Source organism: Elephantulus edwardii, unplaced genomic scaffold, assembly GCF_000299155.1.
Source record: "Elephantulus edwardii isolate Elephantulus edwardi_28Jun2011 unplaced genomic scaffold, EleEdw1.0 scaffold00158, whole genome shotgun sequence".
Lineage (NCBI taxonomy): Eukaryota > Metazoa > Chordata > Mammalia > Macroscelidea > Macroscelididae > Elephantulus > Elephantulus edwardii.
The window spans coordinates 378,807-389,012 of NW_006399908.1; the positions used below are offsets into that span (position 1 = coordinate 378,807).

The window sequence follows — 10,206 nt, forward strand, 5'->3', positions numbered from 1 at the left end:
ATAGCACTGGTCTGTGCATTGCTTTACAGAGATAACTCGTGGTTGCTGTGATGCTAAACACTGTGACACTGATGTGCCAAATGTGATAATGGTTACCGATGGTGGACAGTGTTTGGTGGAGCTCCCTAATTAAAACAAGCTTGGAAGCAGGAGTGGCATCCACTTCTGAAATAGTTCCCCTCTGGAAACTCTATGAACAGTGCTCAGGCCTTTTGTTCATAGGGTCTCTATGAGTCATCTGTGACTCGATGGCACTTAGCAACAACAACAACATATGCAGATGATATGATAATATACCTAGAAAACCCTAAAGACTCAACAAGAAAACTACTGTATATAGCTGAACAATTAAGTAAAGTGATAGGATACAAGATCAAGATAGAATGCACACCCATGTTTATTGCGACTTTGTTCACAATAGCAAAGAGTTGGAAACAGCCCAAGTGTCCATAACAAATGATTGGATAGAGAAACTCTGGTATATTCAAGGAACTCATGAAATATTACACACAAAATGGTTGACCCTGGAGGACATTATGCTGAGTGGAATATCTCAGTCACAAAAGGACAAATATTGCATAGGGCCACTGTTGTAAAATGGAATTGACATCGGGGTTGATGAAAGGCAGAGAAGAAGGGGAGGAATGATGTATACTGCACTGAAACAAATGAGTGAGAGAACTGTTTAAAGAGATACATGATTGGGTATTATTGTCATGACAGGAATCCAGCACAAAGGCTGCACAGTGGAGTGGAATTGGGGGGAGGAATTGCATAACAATGAAAGAGTTTTTCTTTTACTTTTCAAGGAGAAGAGTGAATTGGGGAGAGGGGATGGGCAGGGTGAAAAGTGCAATAATGAATGACTGGAAATCCTAAGTCTCTGTAAACTGTCATTAAAATTAATTTTTTTAAAAAAAGATCAACATACAAAAATCAGTTGGATTTCTCTACAGTGACAAAGAGAATACAGAGCTGGAGTTAAGGAAAACAATACCCTTCGCCACAGCTAATCAGAAGATTAAATACTTGGGAGTAAATCTAACCAGAAGCACAAAGGATCTATTCAAAGGAAATTACAAAACATTACTACAAGAAACAAAAAGAGAGAAAAGAAAAAAAGAAAAAAAAAAGAGACCTGCAATGGGCTCTTGTGTGTCAGGAAGTGTGAGAATGGCGCAGGATAGAACAGAATTCAAATCTTTTTTTCATAGGGTTGCTATGAGGCATATTTGATTCAATGGCACGTAACAACAACAATATTAAGCTGCAATTCATATTGAAGATGTGATCTTTGATCTTTTTCAATGTGCTTTATGTCTTTACTTTCTGAAGAGTTGTGCCATTTGCATACTGAAGGTTGTTAATGAGTGAATCCTGGTTCACATTCTTAATGGTATAGCTCAGCTTCTCAAGTTATTTGCTGAACATAAAGATTTAATATAGTAGGTATGGTGAAAGGAAGGATATAACCCTGGTGCACATATTTTTCTAATTTTAAACTTCACAGTGTTCCATTGCTCTGTTTGGACAATAGATTCTTGTTCCATGTATAGGTTTTGCATAAGCACAGTTAAGTGTTCTGGGATTCCCATCCTTCTCAAAGTAATCCACACTTTGTTATGACCCACACAGTCAAGTAAGTTGCTATAGTCAATAAAACACCAGTCAGCTTATTTCTCGTATTCTCTGCTCTTGGCCAAGATCTATCTGACATATATTCCTCATGCTACAGCTTGAATTTCTGGCAGTTCTCTCCCAATGTAATACCCCAACCATTTAAAAAAAAAAATTAGCAAGGTTTACTTGTCTGCAATATTAATAATATTGTTCAATAATTTTCACATTCTGCTTGGATCATCTTTTTCTTTCAATGGGCCAAATATGGATCTCTTCTGGTCAGTTGGCCAGGTATCTGTCTTCCAGATTTCTTGGAATAGACAAGTGACTACTCCATGGGAGCTTTATTTTTTGCCAATGTTTTCAGCACAGCTTGGACTTCTTAGTTTAGTACCATTGGTTCCTGAACATATGCTACTTCTTAAAATGGTTCAGGTCAACCTGTTCTTTCAGTACAACTAACAGGGCTCCAGTTCTTTTAATGCTTCCATCCATTATTCAATGCTTGGCCCATAGAATCATTCAGTATTGCATTATGAGGCTTGAATGTGTTTGTCAGCTCTTTCAGCTTGAGAAATGCTGACCATGTTCTTCCTTTTCCGTTTTCTAATGCCAGGTCTTTGCATGTTTTGTTATAATACTCTGCTTTCTTTGTCTTGTCGAAATGCTCTTTGAAATCTTCTGTTCTGCCCTTTTATTTCACTGTATCTTTATTTTACCTTAGCCTCTCTGTGTTGAAGAGCAAGTTTCAGAGTCTGATACCCATTTTAGTCTTTTTTTTTCTCCCCTGTCTTTACAGTGACCTTTGCTTTCTTCTGGGAGCTCTATGGTATCATAGATAGGGAGCTGTGTTGTCAAGACAAAAAGATGGTGCTTCTCTAGCAAATAGAAACCAGCAGCTTCAAGGGAGAAAGATAGGCAGTCTCCTCTCATGGGATTTACAGCCTCTGAAAACTGACTGGAGAGTCAGCTAACAGTCCTTTCAACTCAATGAAAATGAGTTGAGATGAGTTTGCTTTCTTCATATACTATGTCCTTAGAATCATCTTGATATCATCTCACTTGTCTGGTCTTTGGTCATTAATATTCAATGTATCAAATATATTCTTGAGATGGCTTTTAAATTTAGGTGGGATATATTCAAAGTCGTCTTTTGCTCTGGTTGTCTTCATTTCCTTCATCTTCAGTTGAATGCTCTTGTCATCTTCATTTTCTTCATCTTCCATCTTGAATATGAGTAATTGATAATGTTTCACCATGGGCCTCTGACTTTGCTCTGATTGATGATATAGAGTTTTTCCACTGTCTCTTTCCACAGATGTGGTCCATCTTATTGAGGTCCAAGTGTGTAGATTAATACAAAAGTGTCCATATTGCTCAATCTTTATAAAGAGTACAAAGGCACTCTGCTTGCAAACAGGAACCAAGCAAGGATACTCATTATCATTGCTACTATTCAATACTGTGTTAAAAGTCCTAGCTAGAGCAGTAAGGGGGCAGGAAGGAAATAAGAGGCATCGAAAGACGAGGAAGTTCAAGCTGCTCTGAAGGAAATGGTAAAAAACAAGGCTCCAGGAATTGACAGCATACCAACTGACATATTTCAACAAACAGATGCTGCCCTGGATGCATTCACCAAGTTGTGCCAAGAAATCTAGAGGATAACCACCTGGTCTTCTGACTGGAAGAGATCCATATTTGTTCCCATTTGGGGGAAAAAGGTAACCCGCCAGAGTGTGGAAATTATTGAACAGTATCATTAATATCACATGCAAGCAAGAGCCTGCTAAAAATTCTCCAAAAATGACTGGAACAGCACATCAACAGAGAACTTCCAAATGTACAGACTGGGTTTGGGAGAGGCCATGGTACTAGGGATATTATAGCTAATATTAGGTGGATCTTAGCTGAAAGCAGAGAGTACCAGAGGAATGCTCATCTGTCTTTCATTGACTATGCAAAGACATTTGATTATGTGGATCACAACAAATGGTGGCTAACTCTGAGAAGAATGGAAATCCCAGTACATTTGATTGTGCTTATATGAAACCTATGCTTGGACCAGAAGGCAGTCATCAGAACAGAGCAAGGAAACATTGCATGGTTCAAAATCAGGAAGGATGTATGCCAGGGATGCATCCTATCTCCATATCTTTTCAATTTCTATGCAGAATAGATCATCTGCGATGCAGGGCTCTATGAGAGGAATATGGTATCAAGACAGGAGAAAGACCCATCAACTACCTGAATTATTCAGACGACACAATCCTGCTTGCCAAAACGTAGGAGGACCCGAGGCATTTGTGGCAGAGGGTAAAAGATTGTAGTCTTCAGTATGGATTGAAGCTCAAGAGAAACAAATATTCTCACCATTGGGTCAATGATCGACAGTGAAGTGACTGAGATTGTAAACAGCTTCAGCTTGGTTGGTTCCACAAACAACACTCTTGGTACCAGCAGCCAGAAAAACCAAAAGATGAATTGCATTGGGAAAATCAGCTGTCAGGAACATCTCCAGAATACTAAAAAGCAATAATTAATGTCAGTCTAGAGACTAAGGTGCACTTGAACTAGGCCATGGGTTTTGCAATTACTTGCTATGCAACAGAAGTGGACAATGACTAATGATGATAGAAGAAGAATTGATGCCTTTGAATTGTTTCTAGAAAAGGGTAATGAATATACTATGGACTGCTAGGAAAACAAACAGGTTCATCCTCAAGAGGGTGAAACCAGGTTCTTCCTTGGAGGAAAGGATTTTGAAGGTTCATCTGACATACTTTGGGCATGTTTCCAGGAAAGAGCAGTCCTTGGAGAGGGACAGCACAAGAGAGGAACACCCTGGATGAGACAGACTAAGTGACAGGGGTCACAGGGGTAGGTGTGTCAGAGACATGAGGTTGGCTCAAGATAGGGCAGGGTTCAGAGTTGTTGTACATAAGGTCACTATGCATCACAACTGACTCGATGGCACTAACAACAATAAATTGGCAAAGAGAAGGTAAAACTTCTGTACACACAGATGATGTGAAATAGTATACACAGCAAACTCCAAAGACTCAGCAAGAAAACTGTTGGACCTAGTTAACCAGTACTGCAAACTGGCAGGTTGCAATATCAACATACAATAATTAGTCAAATGTCTCTACAGTAACAAAGAGAATGGTGAAAAGGAAATAAGAGAAACAATACCAAGTATAATAGCCAACCATAAAATGAAATGCTTAGGATAAATCTAACCAGAGAAACAAAAGACCTATCCAAAGAAAATGACAAAACACTACTTAGCTAGGAGGGACCAGTCCTTGCAGAAGATCATGCATGCACGGGTGGAGAGATAGTGCAGGAGAGGAAGACTCTGGATAAGATGGATTGAGTCAGTGACTGGAGAAGTGGGATTAGGTCAATTTGAGATGAGGAGATTAGCTCAGCTGTTGTACACAGAGTTGCTATGAGTCACGAGCAACTAGGAGGCACATAACAACAAAAAAAGAAACAAAAGAGACCTAGCTAAACAAGTGGAAAAACATACCAAGCTCAAGGATAGAACAATTCAATATTATGAAAATTATAATTCTACCAGAAGCATTGTACAGGTTGAATGTAATCCCTGTACAGTTACCAGTGTTAGTCTTCAAGGAGATTTCCAGCTTTATTTCAAAAACAAAGAGATTCTGAATAAGCATAATAACACTGAAGAAAAAAAAGTTGGAGGCATCACACTCCCTGATCTCAAAACCTACTACTCCATAGAAATAGTCATTGAAACAGTGTAGTGTTGGTGTAGCAACGGATACATAGGCCAATGTAACAGAATCAAGAACCCAGAAATTAGCCTATCCACCTATGATCAACTGACCTTTCACAAGGAGACAAATCCCTTGAAGTGGGGAAACAACAGACTTTTTACCAAATGGAATTGGCAAAAGTGGGTATCAATCTGTAGAAAACAGAAACAAGATCCACATCTCACACCATACACAAAAATCAACTCAAGGTGGGTCAGAGATCTAGGGGTAAAAGCCAAAAACTATAATCAGAAAGAAAATAGAAACAGCTCTTGGCAGCCAGTGTTAGGGAGCTGCACTTCTAACACAACAACACTTGTTTCAAATCCATCTGCTACTCCATGGGAGAAAGATGGCCATTCTCCTCTCATGCGATTTGCTTCTGAAAACCTGCTGGAGGGTCAGCTATGAATCAGTTCTGAATTGACAGTACACAGCAACAACGCAACAATCTATGGCATGAGCAGACATCCAAATAAAGCCCAAAATATACAACCAGGGGAGGATAAAAATAGATGAATGGTACTTTCTGAAAATCAAATCCTTGTGTACAACAGAAAAAATTTCTGCAAAAGAGTAAAAAGAGAATGTAGATTGGGGGAAAAAAATTTGGCAATGCCATCTCTAATAAGGGACTCATATCTAAAATTTATAGAATACTCCACTCTGTCTTCAACAGCAAGAGAAAAAGACAAACAACCCAACCACAAAATGGGCAGAAGATGTGAAAAGACTACTCACCAAAGAAGACATTCATATGGCCAATGACCACACAAAGGAAGGTGCAAGTTCACTAGCCGTTGTTGTTAAGTAGCACTGAGTCTGAACTGATTCATGCTGACACTCCAGTAGGTTTTCTGAGGCTGTGACACAAAAGGTATACCCATCTTTCTTCCACAGAGCAGTTGGTGGATTCCAACATCTTACCTTTGGATTAGCAGTACACCTCCTTACTGTCAGGCCAGAACCAAGGTCAAAGGGAGAACAAAGGATTCAAGGAGATCAACATGTCAACAAAGGGAGTGAACAGCCTCAGCTACCTAGAGTGTCCATCCCTTCCCTCCCTAGAAGACCGCCCACCTGGCTGAACCACAATGGAATATCCCTCTCTTTGCTCCCTTAAGACCCTCACTATAAAATCTGCCCTAATCCACTTTAGGGTGTGGTATTTCCCTGGTCTGTCCCTCTGCCTGTTTCTCTCTCTGCAGACCAAGAGATACCACTCGGGAGACCCATTAATAAAGCTTCTTTATTCTTTTACTTTTCAAAAAGAAGAGCGAACTAGGGGGGAGAGGGGAAGGTGGGGAGAAAAGTGCAACAGTGAGTGAATGGAAATCCAAAATCTCTGTAAATGTTCATTGAAATGAATAATAATTTAAAAAAAGGAAAAAGAAAAAAACCCCAAAGCTTCCCTATGTTTATTCTAAATTGGCTGAGGCTGCTGAATTTGATGCAAACATTTAGCCAGCAGGGCTGTGAGTTCTCCCACTAGGCTTATTAAATGGACAACAGCAGTTCCCTTTCCCCAGCTACATAGTGACCGATCTTTCAATGTTTATTTTTGTTTCATGCCTCTACCAACAGTGATGATTTTTGCTGAACTTGGGCATTTACTTTTGCCTTGAAAATATCAAGGTAATCATTAAATATTTAACATGCTAAAAAAAAAATAAATAAATAAAGCTTCTTTAGCTTCCTTTCTTTCTCTGGTCCCTTCCTTGAGTCCTTGACCTTACTTACGTCCAGAGCGAAGATCTAACACCACTAAGCTACCACTATCATTCATTGTTTTTAGGCGCCATAGAGTCAACTATGAATCCTTGCGACCCTCTGAAGAGCAGATCTTGCCCTGTCCTGCACCATCCTCACTCATTGTTACAGTCGCTGCATCAGTGCACTCCATCTTGCTCTTTCCCAATCCCTCCACCTTTCTCAGTACCTTTTCTTTTCCAAGTACTGGCCCCTCCTGACAACATGCCCAAAGTTTGAGAGACAAAGCTGCCTTTAAGGAGCCCCTGGTTGCACTTCCTCCAAGACAGACTTGTTTGTTCTTTTTGCCATATTGTCTATGTCTATGGCATATTCAGTACTCTTATGCAACACCACATGTCAAGCAAAGCAGATGACTGAAAAGATCATGGCTTGGATTAGATGCACTTTAGTCTTTAAACTAACATTACTGCTCTTTATCACTTTATAGCAGGTTTTCCCAATGCAATGAATGCGCCTTTGATTTCTTGACTGTTGTTATCATGGATGTTGATTGTGGATCCAAAATTATATCATTGACAATGTCAATCTTTTCTCTATCAGGATGTTGCCTATTGGTTAAGTGGTAAGGGTGGCTTGTGTAAGGTTGCCGAGGAAGGACAGAACCCAGTGTAGGCAAAGAAAGATAATTTATTAAAGAGAAACTGCAGGGCTGGTTCTCAAGCAGATGACCAGCCCCCACAAAGAGTTAGAGGGGGATTTTATACTTTCTTACATGGAAACTGGGGAAGGGGATGCTTACAGATGCTTCCTCCAAGATAGGGAAGTGGTCTGGGGTCTCAGATAACTATTCCTGGGTAAATGGGGGTAGGGTAGTTTCACAGAGAGAAAAAGCACGACTGCTGTTTCCTGTTATTGGATTCTCTCAGTAGCCATTCTGGGAGAGGAAAGAGAGGGCTCTGCAGTCCTAATAGTTTGGTTTTGTTTTCTTTACGTTGCGCTGTAATGAAGTCTTTTATTATCTGGAGCAAGCCTTTATGTCTTCTTCACTTTCAGCAAGCAAGGTTGTGTCAATTGCATAATGAAAGTTATTGACAAATCTTCCTCCAATTCTAATGCCACATTCATCTTTATATAGATAGACCAACTTCTCAAATGATTTATTCAGCATGCACATTAAATGAGAATGGAGAAAGGCTGACACATACCTTTTCTGACCTTAAACAAGCAGTGTTCCCTTATTTTGTTCATACACTGCTTTTCATCTATGAAGAGAATTCATGTGAGCATGATTAAGTGTTCTGGGATTCCCATTCTTCTCAATATTATCCATAATTTGTTATGATACACACAGTCAAATGTCTTTCCCTCATTAATAAAACACAGAGCAACATCTTTCTAGTATTCTCTGCTTTCAGCCAACATCCATGTGGCATTAGCAATGATATCCCTTGTTCCACACCCTCTTCTGAATATGTATTTCTGTTCATGTCACAGATCTGATTTCTTTAGAGTGCATTCCCAGGAGTATAATAGTGACCAAAAATCAAGTGGTATTTCTATTTTCAACGTTTTTTTAAATTTTAATATTTTTACGTGTACTGTCAAATCAGATCTGACTGGTACAGGAGGAGATTGCCTCCTCCTTCTCCAGCAGAGCATCTGGTGGATTTGAACTGCGTACTCTGGGATTGCAGTGCAGCATCTCGCCACTAGGCCACCAGTGCTCCCTTATTTTCAACTTCTTAAGGAAACATTATACTGCCTTCCACAGCTGTTATACCATTTTACATCCCTACTAGCACTACCTGAGATGTTCAGTCTCTCCACTTCCTCACCATTATTTGTTGTTTTACTGCCTTATTGAACTTTGCCGTTGTGGCTGGGATGAGATGATACCTTCTTGTTGTGATTTGCATCTCTCCAATGGTTCTGGTGGGACCTCTCCAGAGTACTGAGAAGCAATGATGTCACTCTAGAGACTAAGGTGCGCCTAATCAAGGCCACCGTCTTTGCAATTACTTGCTGTGCATCAGAGAGCTGGACAATGACTAAGGATGACAGAGGAAGAATCTATGCCTTTGAATTGTGGTGCTGGAGAAAAGTCTTGAACATACTATGGTCCACCAACAAAACAAATAGGTCTCTCTTGGAGAGGATAAAACTAATTTTCTCCTTGGAGGCTAGTATTTGGAAGCTCTGCCTTTGGGCAAGTGGCCAGGAGAGACTGACAGGTCCTTGGAGAATAACATCATGCTTGGAAGGGTGGACAGAAAGTCCAGGAAAGGAAGACCCCCAATGAGATGGATTGATACAGTAACTGGGACAATGAGGGTTGGTGTGTCTGAGTCAGTGAGACTGGGTCAGGACACAGAAGGGTTCAGAGTGGCTGTATATAGGGTTACTCTGGTGACTTCAGGGCACATAACAACAACAATGGCTCTGCAAAACAACAGTGGCTTTGATTTTACATTAAAACAACAACAACATAACAACAACAATGGCTCTGATTTCACGGTAAAACTATGGCTCTTGGTTTCACATTAAAACAACAATGTCTCTGGTTTCACATTAACTAGCGCCATTAGAGAGATGGAGGAAACAAATGGAGGGGATAAAGAACACCATTGGAATAGGTGTCTCCCTTTGAGGGGGTGGTAATCTCGAACCCCAGTTTTCAGGCTTGGAGCGCAGCTCCTTGCCCCTAGGCCAGGTTCCTAGGTTGCCTCATTTCCGGGCTAGGACTGAGGTCCGCCCCCTGACGGTATAAGCACTGGCGTCATCATAACGTGACAGCGACTCGCCAGCGGCGCCGGCCGGGGGCATTGTGGGTAGCCGGCTGCCTGATGGTGTCGCTGTGGGCTGTCGCGCGGACCTAGGACACCGCCATAACTGCTCTTCGTCCCCGGCCCGACCTTCCTGTTCCCGCTCCGCGCCGCGGTCATGGCCGACGTGGAGGACGGCGAGGAGGCTGGCGTCCTTTCGTCTCACTCTGGGAGCGCAGGTTCCAAGACAGGGGGCGACAAGATGTTCTCCCTTAAGAAGTGGAACGCGGTGGCTATGTGGAGTTGGGACGTAGAGTGCGATA

The 10,206-nt window shown here is 41.0% G+C and overlaps 1 protein-coding gene across 1 annotated transcript in view; it reads left to right on the forward strand.

The window, feature by feature from the left end:
- Positions 1-10,061: 10,061 nt before the first annotated feature.
- The window catches only part of LOC102866789 (RING-box protein 2-like), a 6,181-nt gene continuing 6,036 nt past the window's right edge, over positions 10,062-10,206 (forward strand). The window contains exon 1 of the mRNA XM_006895099.1: positions 10,062-10,205. Within this exon, the coding sequence (XP_006895161.1) occupies positions 10,062-10,205 (144 nt within the window). The remainder of the gene's footprint in view (position 10,206) is intronic.